Source organism: Ammodytes marinus (genome assembly GCF_949987685.1).
Source record: "Ammodytes marinus genome assembly, chromosome: 1".
NCBI classification, from domain to species: Eukaryota; Metazoa; Chordata; class Actinopteri; order Uranoscopiformes; family Ammodytidae; genus Ammodytes; species Ammodytes marinus.
In genome coordinates this window covers 5650492-5672245 of record NC_137230.1, presented here as the reverse complement: position 1 = coordinate 5672245, position 21754 = coordinate 5650492, and the positions used below count along the sequence as shown (strand labels likewise).

At 43.0% G+C, this 21754-nt stretch overlaps 2 protein-coding genes across 2 annotated transcripts in view; one reads left to right on the top strand and one right to left on the bottom strand.

Moving 5' to 3' along the window:
- Positions 1-9125, bottom strand: part of znf536 (zinc finger protein 536) — a gene marked incomplete at both ends in the record, with an annotated part of 101641 nt that extends 92516 nt beyond the window's left edge. Inside the window, one exon of the mRNA XM_080032951.1 lies at positions 6845-9125. Coding sequence (XP_079889077.1) covers positions 6845-9125 — 2281 coding nt within the window. The remainder of the gene's footprint in view (positions 1-6844) is intronic.
- Positions 9126-13629: 4504 nt separating this feature from the next.
- Positions 13630-16074, top strand: LOC307271282 (putative ATP-dependent DNA helicase RecS). Its single transcript, XM_080053691.1, has 3 exons — positions 13630-14241; positions 14392-14471; positions 14755-16074. The coding sequence occupies exons 1-3, from the start codon at positions 13709-13711 to the stop codon at positions 15948-15950; spliced, it is 1809 nt and encodes a 602-aa protein (XP_079909817.1). The 5' UTR covers positions 13630-13708; the 3' UTR covers positions 15951-16074.
- The last annotated feature ends 5680 nt before the right edge of the window (positions 16075-21754 follow it).

Below are 21754 nucleotides of genomic sequence, written 5' to 3'. Positions count from 1 at the left end.
AGAGAGAGAGAAATCAAATGAACTGTGGCAAGAAAGAAATAAAGAGAAAGAAAGAAGAGAACAGAGAAATAAATTGGCCTTTTATATTGTGCGCGAGGCGTGTACAAAAATACTAAGTCTGCATTTATCCCGAGACATGTCAATCAGCCCGCTGGCACACTGACAATTAGCGCTGTTTGAATGGGGAACTTTTTATCATTTAGCTAGACACCAGAGTCCTGACCTATACAGTACTGTAAGAATAAATAGAGCTTTGAATGTGCAAGGGAACACAATGACTGTCTATTTGAGTTTGGTGACACATAAAATATATAAAGATATGACAGGCCAGGCTCCCTTCAAATGAGTGCGGGGGGGGTGGGGGTGGGGGGGGGGTTAGAAAGCTTCAGGTTTTTTTGTAACCATCCACTGTTCTCTCTCTTTGTAGAGAAAAGAAGAATAGAGTGAGGGGGAGGGAGGGAGGAGAAGAGGAACGGATGTCAATTACAAAAGAAAAAAAAGTAATTTATTCAGAGAAAAAAAATGAGAGATATAATTCATCGTTGTTTTAATGCACATAGTTTTATTATGGGGGGAGAGCACACACTCAGGACTGGCCTCATTCCAAAGTGTTGGCTGCATGTGTGAGGCAGAGTAGTATACAGTAAGCAAGGTATATGGTAGTTATTCTATAGCTTTGTTTTAGTGAGAAATCATATGAAAACGTGGCTAAGCTTTGTCAAGGAAAATAAATTAGCCTAAATAATATATTTTTTCTGCCTGGTTGATCTGTTAATTCAATGAGATTTCAATGCACATTTTAATTATTATTTTTTTTGTTATTCATGCTTAGTGTAGCACCTGTAACATACATACAATGCAGTGTGTGATTAGTTCTCTTTTATCCTTGTATTGACATACATGAGCATGGCCAGATAAATCCACTCAGGGACCCAGGTGTGGTTTCGAATAGACCTAATGTTAGTTATGAATATTCACAGTGTAGAAATAATATTGATATAAATAATGAAGGTATAATTAGATTGTGTCACGTGTTCCCACTAAAAAGGCAGGAAGCACCCCAAGGTCTATAACCATTTAACTTCATACAGTAAATATTACGCAAAAAAAATTATTGTAATTGCAAATTGCCAAAGAAAAAGTAATGGCCAGTCAATGAAACTGGAACTGGGGCCTGCTTTAGCCTGTCATAATCAAGCACTGTACACAACGACAGAGAAACAAAGGGGCTTTTTTTTAAAAATTGTGCACACATGTCTCTTGTAATTCATTTATGGGATAGACTTTTTTCTTTGATATGTACTTTCTTTTTGTAAGCCTTTTCCTTCCAACTTCAAGGCATAATGGAAAGTTGTAAACGTAACAATGGTTGCGTTCCGAATCGCATACTTTCTACTATATAGTATGTAGAAAAAATATTTAGGATGTCCCGATTCTTGTGGGCAGATTTAGGATGGTTAGAAGTACCCGGATGTCCTACTTCATGCGGCCAAGATTGTTAGTGTTGAAAAGTGCATCCTGTTTGGGCGATTCTGACGCACAATCCAGTGCGCACGTGAAGTGACGTCACATCGACGAAGCCTCCATATGAAAACAAACGGGGATGCGACGGATATAAAAGCAAGAGGCAAGATCAATGTTATGATGAAATAAGAGAGTAAAGTATGTCCCTATGCCTACTGCATCCTAACTAGATTATTTTTATTGTCGGATGTAGTATGCAGAATAGAAAAAAGAAAGAGTATGCGATTCAGAACGCAACCAGAGTTGACTGGTCTGTCAAATATCATAGACATTTATTTTTTAAGAATTTGAGTATTGATTCTCTATTATTATTATTTTTGTATACCCTATTTTTATTTAGCAGTTTAGCTTTGGTTGATCTACATATGTTTCAAGCCATCTTTGGACTTTTAATATTTCGTAATAGGATAAGCAATCAACATCTATAAAGGGTATACTCTTCTTTTAAGATGGCCACCATTGATGACTCATTGAATAATGTTAGCTGAGAATAGCTATTGATGTATCGGGGGTTCTGTCACCATGCATGTTCATAGTCGTCTTGATCTTGTTCAAGTCTCACTTTTATTCCTTGTTAATGACACAGTAATTACACTGTAACAGTTTGTCCGCATGTGTAATTACGCCCCCGTGGTCTCGCCGCAAATTAGATGAATATCCACGCTTTCTAACCTAAGGCGTCGCGTCGGCAAATCCAATTTCAATTTGTATGGAGCGAAGCATTTTTGCCTGCTTATTTTGAGCCGCGGTTAAAGACCAGGGATATGCAGGCTTAATCCTTGCCATGTTAAAACGCTGTTCCTCTTTAAAGAAAAAAAAATGTAGACATGTTGGGGATTCAATGGAGAGATGGAGAGAAAGAGAGAGAGAGAGAGGGAGAGAGAGAGAGAGAGAGAGAGAGGGAGAGAGAGAGAGAGAGAGAGAGAGAGAGAGGGAGAGAGAGAGAGAGAGAGAGGGGGAGAGAGAGAGAGAGAGAGAGAGAGAGAGCCAGAGGGAGTGTATAAAGTCTTCTATAACCAGGAGCCAAAAGGTGGGAGTAGGGTTTAGGGGTATAGCGGGGAAGGTATACATGTAAGGAGGACTTGTGCAGGCTTGAGGCCTTTACATGCGTGCAGCAAAAGCCTATTTTGTTACCATTCAACTACATTTGTGTCATGCAAAATGAGGATTTTCAATGGTAGGTTATACGCATGTAAGAGCTGGCAAAGAAGGGAAGGCAATGCGTACTAAAAGCACCCAGGCCCCTCTCCTGATGCGATGCATTGCATTCTACCTGTTGCTGAACCGTCCTAACAGGACTGATGCATGGTGTGTTTTCTCTCAACATATACAGTAGCTTTTTGAGAGGCCTCAAACAATAATACTGAAGTCAATCCAAGGATAAGCGATGCGTACAAAATATAAAGTGATTGACATGAATGTAATTACCTTCTTTGTTCAAATAAATAAAGAATTGTGATTGTCAAGGTTATAGCTGCAGAGTTGATTGTTATAAAGGCATTTAAAGGACATTGCTGACAGAGGCCTTTTGTTTTTTTTTCCTCCCTTTTTTGATTCACTGCTTTTAAACAACTGCTGTCTCAAAGACAAAGGCGCAAAAAACCTGACCTTTTTTTCACAGTTGAGATGTTATTTTTGATTACAGTAATTCAAGTATAACTCAAAACTGCTGTGGGTAGGTGTGCAGGGCAGAGGCTCTCACGCATAGGCACACACACACACTTGCAGGTGTGCACACACAAAAACACATACAGAGAATTACGAGCCCTTCTTTTTTTTAAGAGATATTAAGATAAAGACATGTGTTACAGTGGCCACATCCTGTGCACTATAGAAGAGAGTGAGAGGCACGCACACTGTAAAGCATACACTCACCTCACACACACACACACACATGCAACTAGGCACACACACACACACACACACACACACACACACAAGAAACATGCATGCAGGGGAGAAGCATGATACCTTTCTCCACATGAAACTCAGACACATTTCTTCTCACACATCAAAGTTTCTAATTGGAGAGTCCCTGAGCTCAAAAGGTGAAGCTCATAGTGTAAGTTGTGAAGAAAAGGCTCGTCTCCATCCTCCTGATTAAAACAGAACAGGAAGTAGCAAAGACCCAGCAGATTTATTTTTTTAAGTCAAATCTGTTTACTTCTCACATGTTGTCTCCCTCCGTAAATATGCATGACAGTCTGTTCAGATGCCTCATCATTGGACTATTTACACATCTTTCTTTTCCCACCTTTGCCATGCTCGCTAGCAGTTCTAGCTACAGTGACATACGATGTTGGCACGCTCACAACAATGTGGCAGTAACAATGTGAGGGCAAGCCCTATAGATGTGACAAATCAAAGCCAATTGACAGCAGCTTTTGACTAGTGCCAATGTATTAAGCAGTATAGCCTATGACTGGGCTCTCAGCTAAGGGCTAGACAAAGAGCATACACCCACATATTTTGACAAGGAGAGCTAGAAGGCCGACATTGTCGAAGCCAGCAGTTGTATTTATATTTTGTTAAGTTGTGGATACTCTGTTTTAATATATTTTTTGGTATGTATATATTTTTACCCTCCTTCTTCACAGATGGGACCTGGGGGGGCAAGATTTAACCACTCCACAAAATCAAATGCATTTTCATTTTGCTTTGTTAGCATTTGGTGGTGAATACTATTCATTTTATTTGTCAATTATTATTATAATTTATTAATTTTTTTGGATACTGATTGAACACTGGGTGTTAATACGGCACTTCTGAAGTTATTGAAACGCCACAAGCCGAAACCATCAGATTCAAAGTGCTTGAGTCAAGGAGAGAGAGAGAGAGAGAGAGAGACATAAAGAGAGAGAGAGGGAGAGACAGAGAGAGATACAGACATAAAGAGAGAGAGAGGGAGTGGGAGAGAAGAAGAGGGAGAGACAGAAAGAGAGAGAGAGAGGGGATAGAGAGAGATAGAGAAAAAAAACTTCCAGCATTAAAATTCAGAAGATAATTACATCGGCTACACCCCCACCCTGTTGAGAAAGTGTTATGTTTAATAGTCTCTATAAAGAAAATAGGTTTTTATCTCACTCTCATTTTCATTAATTCCTAATTGGGGTGGGGGGGGGGGTGTCTGTTATTATTTCTTAGATTAAAATAAACATAGCCTGTCCCATGTTCAAACCCATCACACTACACACTAGGCACGATAAGGACTCCATGCCTCTGTGCATAAATAAACAATTCCGTCTCCACTGGTGGAATTAAGTTGCTTACAGCCTTAAGCTAAGCTACTCTGATTTATATTTATGTTTATTTATATATTTTTTTCTCAAAAGACTTAAAAGCACATCTTGGCTTGTGCAAATTAAGTTCACCGTTTTCTTTTTTTTTTGACCTGCTTTATATGTATATCTTTAATTAGTGTCTTGTTTAGCTTAAACCGACTGATTATCGCGCAGTCGTGACCTAATTACCGCACGCGCTTCTCAACGCCGGCGTAGTGCCCTGAGGAGCAAGCGAAAGTTACCTTTAAAAAACTTGTGTAATCATTAGCAACGAGCCTCCCTTAATCCCACTAAACATACACTTATCTAGCCCGGGCCGGCCTGTGTTTGCTGGGTAAGAAGAGAGGGGGGAGGGGTTTATTAAAGACGTTTATTAATCGCTGTGGTTAAAACAAGTCTGTCCCTATACACTCCTAGTCTTTGCTTATGTTCCACAGGGATTCAGACTGCTATAACCTGCAGTGAATGCAATGGTGAAGAAGGCCTTATTTCTTCTGTTTGGTTTAATGCAAAGGTAACATAGCAGAGCAGTGTCAGGGGACAGTTGTTACAGCATACAAATGTGCAAGTGAGATATTGTGTACCTTTTAAAACCTGAATACACACACACACACACACACACACACACACACACACACACACACACTCAGACACACACCACAGTTCTGCTTTGGTCAACAAAATAGTGTATACTATCTCATTAAGCTGATAAGTATGCTGCATGCTAACAGTGGAAGCCACTGTGTGTTAATGAAAGATTGAAATCATGAAATCATCATGTATATTTCACAGTACAAGTGTATACGTCCTGTAGCTGTATCTGCTCTGTTTTTGTGAGCAAAGTATCCTATCAAAGCACACCACTCTGGGTGTGTGAAGGTGGCTATTTTAAACAAAGACATTAAGCATGTGAGTTATGTGAGGAATGTGAAGCTATTTTGGTTCATTCAATATATGTTTTTTGACATAGACACTATATCTTTAAGCAATAGCACACGAGAGGGAGCATGTTGTCGCTCTATATCAGCACTGCTGTGATTCGGTCGTAGGCACGAGGCCGCAGGCCGAGTGCCGAAGAGAAACACAGCAGTGCTGATATAGAGCGACAACATGCGACCTCGAGTGTGCTATTGCTTTTATACAGCAGTTTTACATCTGAAATTCACAAGTTAACTTTAAAATGTTATCTTTAATAATTTAAGAATGTATTTGCTTCCGCCAACACAAATAGTTCGACAACAGCAATCAGAGCGGAGCGCGTTGCTAAGCAACAACTTTACGCGAGTGAACTCGTCTTGCTTTGTTTACTCTGGTCACATTAACCACGGCGGCCCGATGTCCCGTAAAAATCACCAAAGAAACGGAACGGCGGATCTTAATCTAGTTGGTAATAAGGTCCGCTGCCCAATCCAAACCCCCACGCTTAATTTCCCAGAGTTTATGAGTGTATTTCGGCCCGGGGGAAGTAACGTTATACAATGAGGTGGGCAAGCTAGGCTAGGCTAATATGCTGCGCTCGTATTATTCAGCAGCCTGAGCTTATCTCCACACACTATTGCTGTCTTCAGTAACGTGAGTGTGAGCGACTACCGCACACTGTCTCTGTCTGTGTGTGGCAGCGATGCCCTCTCATAGGGGAGAGACTCGCCACAGTCAACCTGAGTCACACACACACAGATAACACACAAGTGAAGCTCCGGCTCATCAGTGAGCCGCGGAGTGATTTTGACAGTTGGTATACAGTTTGGTGAACAGTCCCGAGTGATGTTGTTGGCTAATATCAGCACTCCTTCAGAACGCTCAGAAGGTCTCTCGTCCAATCAAATCACTCGCTCAGAACCAACTGCTGTATAAATCTGCATAACACCATTATTAGTGGAAACTACACAGGTAGAATTCTAAGGGCTAAAGCACTGAATAAAAAGTAAAAACATATGTTTAAGTGTATGTCAGTTGTATAGAGGTTTGATCCCTTTTGATCCACAGACTAAACGATCTAAACGGTTGTCATTTAACATTGGATTTGTTTTCTTTCTTACCTGAAGATGGTGAAGAGGGGTGTGGGCTGTCATCCTGGACGCTTCCGGTCTGGGAGTGTCCTCCTCCGGCCCCGCTCTCCTCGGTCACATTGGAGGACCCGGGCGTGGTGGAGCGGCTGATGGACTGGGACTCTGGGTCACTGGCTGACCCGCGGCGTTCCTCCAGACCCTGTTGCTGCACTGCCTCCTCCATGCCTCTCCTGTCTTTAGCGTGGGTGCGGGAGTGGACCACCATCTGATGGTAGGTTCTGAAGACCCGGCCGCAGTCGGGGCACTCTGAAGGCCTTTCCTTCGGGCCAGAGAGGCTGTAGTCCATGTTTGGGCTTCCCAAGCCGGCCAGGGCCCCGGGAGCCTCGGCGTTACCGTGGTGAGATATTATGTCACGGTGACTGTCAAAGCCTCTTCCGTCTTCCTTCATGGAGATCAGGGCTCCGCTAGCGACCTTGGACCCCTGCAAGGCTTCCGAGAGCTGCTTCTGCTTGGAGCTATCGTTGGAAGCAATCAGGTAATCCTGTTTTTCCTTTGAGAAAGCAGCCAAGGCACCAACCATCTCATCTTCCTGCGCAGTGGGTATATGGTGCTGGTGCTGCTGTTGCTCCTTGGGCATGAAAGCCCTGTCCATAGCCATGCCTCGGGCCATTATCTGCCAGGCCTGGTAGCTGTTGAGGGAGTCCATCTCAGCCACTTTTGCAGCCGCCTGAAGGCGCTCCATGCAGCTCGACTTGAGAGGGGGCACGAGGTTGAGACAACCCAGGAGTGAGCGCTTCTCGTTTTCGCCCAGGCCATGGCCCATCCCTCCTGCCATTGGCCCCAGTAGCTTCCCTAGCATCTCCTTTTCCTTCATGGCCATCCCTGCTTTAGCCAACATTTGGTGCTGCTCACTCAGGCCCTGTTTGTCTGGCGAAAGGAAGCCTCCCTGAAGACAGGAGATGTAGCGTGAATACAGGTTAGCGTGAGCTTCCTGAGCCAGATTGCTCATGCTATTGACGGCAGCCATGTCCTGCTCACTGGGCTGGGGGGGCTTGTTCTTGATGGCCAGCTTGTTGAGATGGACCTTCATATGGTTCTTGAGGAACCAGGGTTCCTTGAAACGACGGCCACAGATTTGGCAGCAGTGTTCGAAGGAGTCCTTGTGCTTGCGCATGTGGCCCTTGAGGAACCAAGCTTGGCTGAACACCTGGCTACACACTTCACAGCGGAATTCATTGGCCACCTGCGTGCCGCCACCAGCACCGCCGCCCGTGCCCAGCGTGTTCTCGGCTGTGATGTGGGACTTCTCCACGTGACTGATCAGATCCTCTTCGTGGGAGGCGGCAAACTCACACAGGGTGCACTTGTAGGGCTTGTGTAGGATGCGGATGTGGCGGTCCAGCTCCTCACGCTTCTTGAACTTCCCTTTGCAGAAGGTGCAGCGGAAGCCTGTAGCTGGGTTCAGGGACTGGTCATCCTGGGTGCCGGCCGGCTTAGGTGAAGTGGAAGGTTGGGAAAGTGTGTCTGGAGTGGTGAGGCCAGACGGGGGCAGGAGGCCACAGGCTGAGCCTAGCTGCTGCTGATGGGGGTTAGAGATGCTATTGAGGCCCAGATGGGGTGTTGGAGCGGTCTGGAGGAGACTGCTGCTCCCTCTCATCTGCTTGTCCCTAAGGATGGCCCTCTCCTCCAGCTCATGAAGCAGCCTGTTCTCCTCTCGGACACGGCCGCGGCCCTTACCCAGGTTCCCCAGCTTGTGAGTGCGGAGGTGGATCTTCAGGTTTCCTTTTTGAGCCGCTCTGTGGTCACAGTAGGGGCACTTGAAGGGCTTCTCTCCCGTGTGTGTGCGCATGTGCAGTGACAAGATGCTGTTGAAACGGAAGCGCTTACCGCACAACGGACAGGGATACTTCCTATTCTTGCGGGCGTCGTCTTCAATATCATTCATCTGGGACATGATGCCCAAGTTCTGGCCGTTGAGAAACTGCTGCAAATCGACACGCCCGTTCAGCCCACTCAGTGCGCCCGCATCAATGTCTCGGTTGAGCTGATTGGCTAGCAGAGCCATCTGACTGCTGATAGGTTGATTTGCCAGGGCTGCGTGGTGGGTCTTCTCATCCAAAGGCGTGGCTGCTTTCTCCTCGGGGATCTGTTGTGGGCGGTGTAAGTCAGGAAAGGCGTGTCCTAATTGGGCAGTAAGCTGATGAAGCTTTTGGCTGATGGGGTAGCGGCCATTTAACACTGCACTGCTCAGATGGGCATCAGTGTCAGTCACCGCCGATGACACACCAAGACACAAACTAGAGTCCTCCATCCTATAAAAACCAGGGAGAAAGAAGGACCATGTTAGAACAAATGGAATGCATCATTTCATAGAAACTAGGTACTCTGCAATGTGTACACTTTGTATGTGTTTGCCAGATGACAAATATAATATTATCAAACCACATGTTGAAGTCTAATGTGTGACTTCATATGGGCAAACAGCACCTGTGCCATGTCACCCAGTGGAGGGAAGTTAAATGTATTGTCTTGAAGACACAGAGCAATGTGTGACTGTGTCAGCACCTAAGAGCCCGAAGAAATGCGTGTGACTCCTCAGAACTTTTTCAAAAAACGTAACACCATTTTGGATGGAATAATTACTCTGTAAACACACTGAGCAGTGTATAATTAAGCTCCTTGTGCCCATCCTATCAGAATTCCACCAATTACACGCCTTAATGAAACGGAGCAACGGCATTGTCGGGAAGCCACTGCAATACTACAATTATGATATTAACAATAGCACTTAAAACCAAGGGGTTATTCCGGTAAACACAGCGCTCTTATCTTGTTGCCACGACACTTGTCTTGGCGCAAAATTCCATTAAAGAGCTACACTGCATTTGATGTGAATCACTTTACTCTGCCCCTGCTTTTTTTTCCCATACGCCCCATTCTCTCTCTGTCTGTCTTCATCTCTCACTTGGCTTTACTCTCTACAATTTTACAGTTTCTAAGACGGAGAAAATGACAGTTGGCTACATTAAAAAGGGATCCCAACACACGGTTGATACAGTTGAAACACAATAAATTCAAAGGGACATCCTTAACTCTTAAGAGGAATATTTATTTTCCTATGTACTGTACCATACCATACCACATAATCATTTGTGTAGCTTGTGGTCGCTGTAATTCTACAAAAAAATAAATCACAATTGTATTAACCTTTACTGTGCAGTCAGTGAACATGGTCATATGTGTGACATCGGTTTATAAATAACAACACAACGAATAAGAGTGGGTTTAATGCAGATCCATCTGTTCTCCAGATGGAGAGTGTACTAACGTCTAACCGCACACTTCCTCTGGCTGCTGGCAGGGGTCAAAACCCTTTAGAAAAACACACCACGGTTCTGCTTTGGTCAACAAAATATTGTATAATATCTCATTAAGCTGATTAGTATGCCGCCTGGTAACAGTGGAAGCCACTGTGTGTTAATGCTAAAGATTTAAATGCTTAAAAAAAATGCTTTCATGGAGGGGCAAGCGTGAGGTGCTTACATTAGGGTGTTTCCCTCTTAAGAGGAAGTTGGGTAATCTTACGGTCTTAAGATGCAACTCTGTGGTGTTTGTTATCTTTGAAAGTTGCAACAGTGTACGGACCCAATATGACAGTAACGGGGCACACCCATATTAAATATGTTCACACATACATATATTTTACTGGCAACCAATGGCGGTTTTTGCCAGGAACTCACTGTCTCCCCACCTACGATATGTATCTAAAACACGTAGGAATCTAGATGCTTCTGGTAATCTATTGCTTGGCTGTTTTGTTTTTTTTATCAATTGAATCCCATTCATTTGAATTGTTTCCCTCTTTTCCCCTCTCTCTCTCTCTCCCATCAGTAGGAGGTTTAGTAGACATAAGGGTTGCCTGTTCTTTGAGCCACTTGCCCCTCCAACACACTGTAGATTTGTATCTGCTTGGGATATGAATCGGACACTGTGACCATGCAGCTTCCCCTTGTGTTTAAAGGAATGTGACACTGGTGGGCTGCCCTTTGAATTCTCCTCGTCTCTCCACCACAACTATCTTAAGCAGTCGTACTGAATTCATGGAGAGTATAATACGCATGCTATGTTCTGCAGGCTTATGTGTGACACGTGATTGCGTCAACGCCTAATGCCTACTACTTCAATTTAGACAGATCTTAGGATATTGTAAAGCATTTGACTTGAAAAATGCTAAGCTCATCTTAAAAAAAACATTTGATATGTCCTAAGGCTAATAACGAAAAGTTCATACTAGATTAAATTGGATATACATGGTATATGTGTACATTTATTTTGAGCATTTTATATCGCGAGAGAAAGATAAAACTTTGTTAGACTGCTTTAAATGGCTAAGGTTTTAAATTGTATTTATGTGACACCCCCAGCTTCTATCACCATGCAGGCGTGCTTATATCGGAGGAGACCTTATTTTGAATGGGGCCCTTTTTAACAGAGGCGGCGGCTGCCTTTTGGAATAGAAATCTGTGATTTAAACTGAGGCTGATGAGCTGTTGCTCATTTGGGGAGATAGCAGCTTTGCCCTTTTCTTCAATTTGATTTCTGCCTTTATCTTTTAACATATAACAATGGCGGAGAGACAATGGAATAATGTGAAATGAACTGACAAATCCAGTTTGTGTTTTTTTTTCTTCTTCTTTTTTTATAAACGTATCTTGGCTGACGAGCGTATGCAAATGAGGAACATTAATATGCCTGCCTTGCTCCCGAGTCATTTTATATTTTTTCCCCTGATTAAAAAGGACATTTCTTATGTGACATCCCCCCTCTGCTCATATCAACACACACACACACACACACACACACACACACACACATGCGAGGGAATTTGAGGGTGATGTACAAGAAGGAACACACACACACACACACACACACACACACACGCACACACACACACACACACACACAGGCAAACGCACCCCATTTGACTACAGACAACAATTCAATATGCCCTCTAAAAGACACAATGAATATGTTGCATCTCACCCAGCCCTATCAAACGGCTTCCCACACCAAATAACATCCTCACCTCTTTCTTTGAAATCCACCTAGCTGTTACTATTACAGAGTCCCGTGCAAAATATTAAATGTACAGATGAAAAACAAACTCAAATACGCGATATTAATGGGACAATGTTAATGCTTTTAGGAGATCAAGGCTCAGGTTTTGTCATTCTTACCGGTTGTACTAGGGAAAGACTTTGCCAGTGCTCTGCCACTTTGTCTGGATTATGTCTGACTGTCTCTGCCATGGCTGCTGTGTGTAGCCTCCGTGTAGACTCAAAGCACATCCACTCTCTATAGCCTTCAGACTAGAAGAGTGTGTATATATGTGCCGTTATTCTAACCTGTATAACCTTATCATTTCCTGGCATGTGCAGCATTGCTGTCTCATTAAAAACTATTGGCTCTTCTGGTACCTCCAAAACCACAGAGACTTCCTTTAGCATTTTCTCACGACAGTTCAAGTTGTTGTCTTTATAGTTTGTGGTTTAATATTCAGCAAAGCTCCACGTGCGCACCCATAAACACACACACACACACACACACACACACACACACACAGCAACTGATTTTTTTCTCTAAATGCATTTTCGTCTTTTTCTCTTTCGAAGCCTCAGCTTAATTATAAGTGGTATCTGTAACACAATGGAAAGTGTATTTCAGTCAGCATTTGAATGTGCGCCGTTCATTTTCCTAGTCTTATCAATAGTACCCATGCATCATAAATGCAAAAGGGATTTATATGTGTTTTCTCTCTCATTTTAATCATATAAATTATTGAAGTAATACGAACAGCGGCGGTGTCAATACTAAGGAATGGCAGCGGCCCCCTATTATAAAATTCATAATACAATAAACAATTTCACAAACAAACTTACTTTACTGTCAGGGTTGTGAGTTTTTTGTCATAAAACTTATTGGTCTGACATTTAAGGCGAGATGGGGGGGAGGAAGTGGAGGGATCGAAAAGCCATTAGTTGAACTTTACTTTGTTGTTTTGACACGTATCGACACCAAACCCTTTTCGACTAATCACAAGGCAATACCTCATTAAGTCCTGACGAACAAAATTCACAGCGTTAAACAGATCAATCTCGAATCAGAATGGGCTGAATTCCATCATATTTGCAACCAAGTCATTAATGAGATATTGGGGGGGGGGGAGGGAGGGAGGGGGGAGTTTGCAGCTGTACAGCAATATGATGTTGAAGGGGACAATGTGGGGAATTTGCCATATGTTACATGTTATAGTTGAATGCTAAACAGGTTGTGATTACACACACAGTGACATTTAAAATGATCTTCTCATCATTTTAAATATCTATTGCTTTGAGGTAGAAGCTGGTGTACTTAAGAGTTTGGTATAGGCCCGAACAGACCAGATATGATTTTGCGACTGGCTTGTGTTTAGTTTCAATTGCAGGTGGTCTTTGGAAGCCATCTCATTAATCCAATACAGAAAATCTGCCTTGTTTTCCTCCCTCTCTCTCTCCATCTCTCTCTCTCTCTCTCTCTCTCTCTCCATCTCTCTCTCTCTCTCTCTCTCTCTCTCTCTCTCCCTCCCTCTCTCTCTGACTATGACTGCGTTATTACTTTCTGTAATGAGGCGAACACACTGTGAACTGCACACAGAAGGCAGTCACACACGAGCCCCTGCCAGATTCAAATCCTTAACCCCCATCCCATTAGCCTGGCTCCGCCCGCCCTCCTACTTCCGGCCAAATTTCATTTTCCCTTCAGTAGTCAGTCTGGTGATGGGGTGTATCAGTGGGATCCTGCTCGACTCAGATTTCTGAGGGTCCAATCAGCGAACAGAGGGAGTGGTTGAGAACGATGACGTCGAAGTTGCGCGCGAGTTTCAGTTGTAGTCAGAACAATAACAGGAAGACAATGGAGAAGGAAGCAAGAGAAGCTATTCTGTCTGTTGTTGCAACGCTGCCGAATATCGATGCATTAAAGCCGGAGCAAGAAGAAGCCTTGCTGAATTTCGTTGGTGGCCATGATGTTGTGGCACTTCTCCCCACCGGGTTCGGGAAAAGTTTGATTTTCCAGCTGGCTCCGTTAGTCGTGAAGGAGTTAGCGAAGGAGAACGCTAGCTATGCTGCTAAGCCGATAGTTGTTGTCGTCTCCCCTCTGGTCGCACTTATGGAGGACCAAGTGAAGGAGGCAGAACAGTTGGGAGTTCGTGCTGGGCAGCTCGGTGTCCATGATGACGGTGACATTCTGGCTGGAAACTTTAGTCTGGTGTTCGGAAGCCCCGAGTCCTGGCTGCTAAATAATAAATGGCGACGAATGCTAGCCTCAAGCATTTACCAGGAAAACCTCATTGGCATCGTCGTTGACGAGGTCCACGTTACCTACAAATGGTAAGTTAGCACTTAATACCGTTAAAGAACATAATAGGGCTGTTTTTGCAAACTCGATAGCTTAGGCTAACGTTGTCATTTTGCATTCAACATGCATTCAAAGTCTGTTAGATTCATGAGGAATTGTACTCTTCATTTCGTTTTTCTCAGGGGCGAGGCTTCCAAAGGCGAGTCGGCATTCCGGGACAGTTTTGCCAAGCTCGGGGAGCTAAGATCCATTGCCAAAGAGGGTGAGTTGAATGCACTGCCCTCTGTGTTGCTCATCTTACATGTTGTAGAATATTTCATTTGTATGCTATTATAATGTCAACATTCTGTATAGATATATCTGTTGCAAGGATTAGTTACTGTCCCTGTAATGTAACCGAATTGCGTGATCACTCGGAAAGTGCATTCATGTTCATAGCGCTCTTCATTAAATCCTCCCTGCCATAGTCTATTAAACAAACACTAGACAACTTGTTGGGTACGTTATGAAATGGGTGTTAATTGTGAACTTTTTTACTCTACCAGGTACACCTGTTTTGGCCCTGACTGCCTCCGCTGACATCAAGTCCAGAAGCAGAGTCATCAGACTTCTCCATATGGACAATGCAGTTTCCATCATTGCCAGTCCCAACAAGAAAAACATCCGTCTTGGGTTGTGCAAGGTGCCCACTCATCACATGAACTGCCTAGACTGGATTGTGCAACATGCAAAAGACAAGGGCTCAACAATGCAACCAATATTAATTTATTGCCAAAGCCTGAAATCAGTGGGTAGAGTTTTCTCTTATTTAAAGGCAGAACTGCAAGCACATGCCTGGGTAGGCTGTGATCCGGACTGCAGAAGTGAGAACCTCCTGATTGGCATGTTCCACAGCAAAACCCTCCCCCAAAACAAGGAGAGAGTGTTGGCTTCAATGAGGGGGGAAGGGAATTGCCGGATAGTTGTGGCAACAACAGCTCTGGGGATGGGGTTAAATTTCCCTAATGTTTCACACGTGGTAATGTACGGGGCTCCAAGTGACCTAGAGGTGATTTTACAACAGGCAGGCAGGGCTGGGAGGCATGGTCAGCCATCACATGCCATCCTCTACAACACCGGACAGTACTTCAAGGTGGATGAAGAGGTGAAAAAACTGCTTGCTGTTGGAAAAGACATGTGTTTCAGGAAATCTCTCTATTCACATTTTGAAGCAGAACCCAGTAACGTAGAGCCAGGCCATCTCTGTTGTACATACTGTCAGACTGTTTGCTCTTGTTCATCTGGAACATGTACAGAAGCCACGCCAAAGTATGAACCTACTGAAGCTGAACCAACTGATCAGAGATCTAGGCATGTGGCTGTAAATGAGAAGTCTTTGATTGCAGATTTGCTGAATGACTACAGAGGTAGTTTAACCAATTCATCCATTCCACTGTACACCTCACATGCAGCCTGCACTGGATTCAGCCAGCAACTGGTTGATGCAGTATTGACCCACTGTCAATACATATTTGACCTCACATACATTATCAATAACCTTCCTGTGTTTAAATTGGACCATGCAAAGGAGATTTTAATTATCATCAGTGATGTTTTTGGGGATATTGATGGTGATTTGCAATATGATTCAGAGAGGCATGCAACTGACCCAGATCTCTATTACAGTGAATACTTTGACGATGATGATGATGTTGAAGATGCACTCCTAAGCCGTGTCAGTAGCTCTGAGTCTGAACAGTGAAGTCAGTGATGCTTGTGATCGGAACACTTAAACCCTCTTTTGTGTACTTGTGCAGGAACATGGTTGGTGTCAGTTGTACCTATTTTGTAAATGCGTTTGGTTGTAATTTGTGCAATTCTACAAAATGTGCTAAATAAAAGTGCAAAACAAATACTTGTAAGACCATTATTAAGTTATAAAGGAAGCGATGAGACGTACTATTAAAAGGTATTCTTTAAAGATTCAAGTGTTGTCATATGCAAAATAGGAAACATGTTCTCAGTCATACAATGGAATTCTTCCTTGTTTTCCACAGAGTGAATGCCAAGAAAGAAATTAAAATATGCAGTATACAAGTAAAATAGAAAAAAAGCAGCAACAATTCAGAATATACATTTTTATTTACCAGGCAAATAGAGCAGCAACTAGGTAAAACAACAACTATATGCTCAAATAAAACTTAATAGTGCAAATCAAAGAAAGTGTGCCGTTGTGCATAACCAAAATGTAAACAGTGGTGGCAGTCCTGAGGTAGAATAATAACAACAGTAACAGCAGACTCCTATCTGTTGTTTAGGAGTCTGAGGGCAGTGGGGAAGAAAGAGTTTTTTAGTCTGGCTGTACAACAATACAGAACATACAATTTACAAGGCAAATAGAAGAGCTAAAAACTAATTAATTTACTAATTCAACCAAAAAGTACTTATAACAATATACAATAACAATATTAACTATGTACACATTTATACAAACATTCCAAGTAATTCGGTAACAGAGCTTCAAATGAAGTACAAAGGTCTGGTAGGACCAGACTAGGAGCATTACAGACCAGGAATGACAGTACTGTGTATAAATAGATGGGCCATCACGAGACAGCACTGTTCCCATGTTGATTAAAGTGCTACAGCCCTCCAGTCTTTCAGCCTGTCACGCATCCACCGCCACACATCTTTGTAATTTAGCTTGGCCAGAATGTTTCTGTCAAAGCTGGGGAATGCAGAGTAGTCTCTTCCCGGTTGGTGGTTGAAGACTTCCGTCTTCCTGAACACCTCAACCAAGATGAAAATGTTGTTTTGGAGATCAGCTGCATGGTGGATGCCACTGGGCCGGGATAGCTGCAGCTCTCCGTCTGTTGTGTCCATCAGGGTTTTCAATATGCCAGCAGACCTGCTGACCCTGCCAGCTGTTCTCTCTGTAAGGTTAGTGCCTTTGTTCTTCAGAAAGGATTTGAGGAAGTTGTTGAGGTGCTCGAGGTGCAGATCCAGAGGAATGTTAATCATCGCGCAGCATTTTCGGCAAATACGATAAGACCGAAGCGACGTATTGTCAATGACAAGACCCAGCCTCGACAGTTGACTGCAAACATTATCTGTGTCCTTAGTATCGAATATTAATTTAGAATTTTTAATTGTTCCTTGAACTCTAAAACTAGATAAACAAAACCTGCAGTTATCGTTGACAGACATCTCCACGCTTCATCTTGTTTTGTTTGTGTACTCTGCCTGCGCCTGCGCGCAACGTAGTTTCCGGCCGGTCCCGGCGCATGACATACGTCACGACCAAACGCTATTGTGATTGGTTATGGCAGATCCAGAGTGGCACTGGGCAGATCCAATAGTTTTAAACTTCAACAGACACCCGCCTCCAAGTGAGTGAACGTTTGCCAATTACAGCACCTCCAGACCTTCTGTACAAATGAAATGAAGTACGATGGTCTGGTAGCACCAGGCTACCATCCCATGCTCAGAGCCTCTTGATCACAACTCATAACTATCTATCGCTATCAAAAAGAATGTGAGGCTTCAGAAAAGGGTGGTTCTGTGTTGCAAAGAGTAGAATAGAATAGCAGACACATGGCCAAGATCAGATCTCATCTTGTCTGCAGATACAAGCGTTGTGTTGAATGTTTATTGTTTTTCAAATAAGTGAAAACATGTAGACACTTGAAAATTAAAAAATAAATGTAAATATATATATATATATATATATATACAGTCATATGAAAAAGTTTGGGAACCCCTCTCAGCCGGCAACATTGCACTGATTTGTTGAACCATGTACAGATACACAATCTGCAGCCAGATGTTCTTGCAGGTCTTTGGAGGTGATCTTTGGGTTGTGTGCAACCATTCTCACAATCCGCCGCATATGCCGCTCTTGTACTTTTCTTGGTCTGCTAGACCTGGGTTTAACTGCAACTGTGCCTGTGTCCTTCCATTCCCTGACAACGTTCCTTACAGTAGAAATTGACAATTGAAACCTTTGGCAAAGCTTCTTGTAGCCTTCCCCTAAACCATGATAATGAATAATCTTTGTTTTTAAGATATTTTGGGAGCAGTTTTGATGGTCCCATTCTGTCTCACTTCAGCAGAGAGTCAAAGAGAAGTGCAACTTGCATTTAGGCACCTAAAATACCTTTTATCATGATTAAACAGACATTTCTATGAGGTTCAAGGCTTAACAACATAATCCAACCAACTTTGTGTTTAAAGTCATCAGTTTTACATGCTGTTACATGCATTAAAATCAACAAAACCACCAGGGTACCCATATTTTTGCACAGCCAGTTTTTCACATTTTATTTTATTTCACACAACCAAATACTGCTTTTCAAAAAATCTTTGTTTGGAAAACATCCCAGTACTTAGCTGTTCCTGGTAAATTAAAGACATACCACTTTTATCTTTTTTTTGTGAAAGCAGAGTCAATTATAATGCCGGCTGAGAGGGGTTCCCAAACTTTTTCATATGATTGTATATATATACAGTATGTGCCTTATATTCCCTCATTCACAAAATAAGGGCCACGTCAAGGAAAAGTAAAAAAAATATATATATATACAATTACGATGATAAAATTATATTTTACGAGAATAAAGTTGTTCTTTTGTGAGAGGAAAAGTAGTCATTTTAAGAGAAATATAAGTTTTAATATTAGGAGAATAAATATCTATCTCTAACACACAGCTTAAAACTACCTCTCTTTTCACGTAATAATATAATCATGTTTACGTCTCGTAAAACTACAACTCTATACTGTTAATAACTTTTTTCTCCTATAATTACAACTTTTTGTCTCTTTTCTTCTCATGATATTGTATTCTTTTGTTATACCAAGGGTCTACTGGATCACTGAGAGAGTGCTTCCAGTTTACCATACGCCAACCACATCCTCATGAACCAGCCTGTAGCCAACAAACCTTCTGTAACACAACACTGGAAATACTAAAAGAGTCACTATATGTTCACATGAAACGTCCAACGATGTCATCTCTTGAATAACGTACTGTACCATTCACACTGGCCTCTCCTCCTGCCTTAACACAGACAACATACCAGCACGGGAGCAAGGATTTGAACTCAATAGATCAGTATATAATAATGAATGAACAGGAGCCCTCTCTTGCCTCTCTCTCCCTCTTTTTTTCTTCTTCTCTCTGGCACAATATGTCATTGAGGGGCTGTTTAAGAGGTCCTGTCAACAGGTAGTTCAACTTTCAGCTCATCCCCGCTGATCAGTGGGAGCCCCTCCTGACAAGAGAGGGAAGAAAAGAAAGACACCGGGGGGGGAGAGAGGCAGAGAGAAAGAGAGAAAGAAAGAAAAATGTTGTGGCTCTCTTTATCCGTCCGTCGCTCTCTGACAAGCCTTTGCAAGGGGGATGCCATGGGAGGGAGATCAATGCTGGGACAAGCGGATTCCCACAGTTCATTGTTCCAGGGCCCAAGCCAAATCATCTTCTCCCCAAGACGGGCCCGGGTGAGGCTCAAAGCTTTCCCTTTATGATAACCATCCCCTTGGTATTATTCCCACTATGATGATGGTGACCTGCAGATGTCTCTCGCTCTCTCTCTCCCTCTCCCTCTCCCTCTGTGTGTGTGTGTGTGTGAGAGCACCTCTCCCTTTTTTCCCCGAGTGCGCTACAATAGCATTCACAGCGGCATGGACAGACCCCTGCAGTATAGAGAATAAAGGACAACGATGGAGCAGGAGATTAATAGTGCCAAACATTTGTTAAAGCGCTCTCTTGTTTAGTGAATGTACAGAGATGGGAGCCAAGCCAAAAAAAAATTGAATAGGAACTATACAGTTATTGACCTGATAATGATAGTGAATGTGACTGGTCTTAAACAATTAAAAAAAAACATATTTACATTCTTATATACTGTATAACTCTGGCTTCTTCGGTGCACTTTTAATGTATGGCCATATGAATTAAATGCCTTTTATATTTTTGTGTGTGTGTGGGTGTGTGTGTGTGTGTGTGTGTGTGTGTGTGTGTGTGCACTTGTGTGCGTGTGTGATAGACAACAAACATGACAGTGTCGAGGGCTCACGCCTGGTTAGACTGCTGGGGAAAGAAAGAGGCCAGAGAGACAATGACCACAGTGTATCTGTCATAGCTTACATCACTGGTCACCCCTCTTGCGCTGCATGTCAATGTCGCCAAACAGACAGACACACACACACACACACACACACACACACACACACACACACACACACACACACACACACACACACACAGCCACACAAATCTGTATAGGTCACATTATGGGCCAGAGCTGCATTTTTATGGTAGATGACTGCAGTGATGATGACATGCAAGATTTCAAGATTGAGGGCTTTAAACAAAGTGGAATTGAATAGAATTGAGTTCCGTCTCTCTCTCTCTCTCTCTCTCTCTCTCGCTCTCTCTCTCAGGTGTCGGCAGTGAGAGAAAGAGACAAACAGCAGAGGAAAGGATAGTTGAATGTCAATACGGACCCCCTAAATAACAGAATATCAGAAATAATTGCTGTTTTCTTCCGCTCACGCTGGGCACATTCTGGTTCGAGTTTTGCATAATGACTAGATTTGGGGAGGGGTGGGGGGGGGGGGGGTAGGTAATAGTGGTGGTGGGTGTGAGACGGTAGTAAAAGGGAGGGGTTGTTGTGACAGGTGCTGAAATCAAACTAAGGGGAGAGGCAAGGGGGGGAGACAAAGGTTCAATTTAACCAAGAGGAGACTTTAATTGTTACGCAGCTAATTAAGAGAAGAAAGATCTCTTTTCTTTTTTTCTTCGACTATTTACTGCTAAGCTGTGTGTGCATACATCGGGAGGTAAATTGTGCCTTCGAGCAAAGTGAGCCAATGGTAAAGAGCCTGTGTTGTGTGTGTGTGTGTGTGTGTGTGTGTGTGTGTGTGTGTGTGTGTGTGTGTGTGTGTGTGTGTGTGTGTGTGTGTGTGTCTGTGTTTGTGTTTGTGTGGATGCTATACCTCAACATATAACATCTCATTTCACAGCTTCTCTCTGCTGTTGGGAGTTGGGGGACTTTCTTGCTAAAACCAAAGTATACGGCTAATTAGCGCCACTCATTACAGGAAGCCAGTCAGGTAATTATTTTACATCATGCTGCCGATAATTGAATGATTCTTCAATGTCTGTTTGAAAGTATCTCTCTCTTCTTTTGCGCATCTTCTATCACCCCCACCCCCCCTGAAAACACACACACACACACACACACACACACACGCACACACACACACACACACACACACACTAAACCCCTTCACTCCTTCTTTGTCTTTGAGCGAGAGATAAGAGAGAGAGACTGGATACAGGTATACCGCCATATGCTCGTGGCTGAATGAAAAAGCTCTTCTGTCGACGCAAATGGGATTTTTTAAATATTGAAAACTCGCCGCATGTCTTTTTAATATGACCGTGTTAAATCTCTCTTTATTCCATCACTTTGATAAACTCCCCCACTTTCTCTCTCTCTCTCTCTCTCTTCTCTTCTCCTACATTCTTCTTTTTTTCTCTTTGTTAATATGAATAGTTTGGA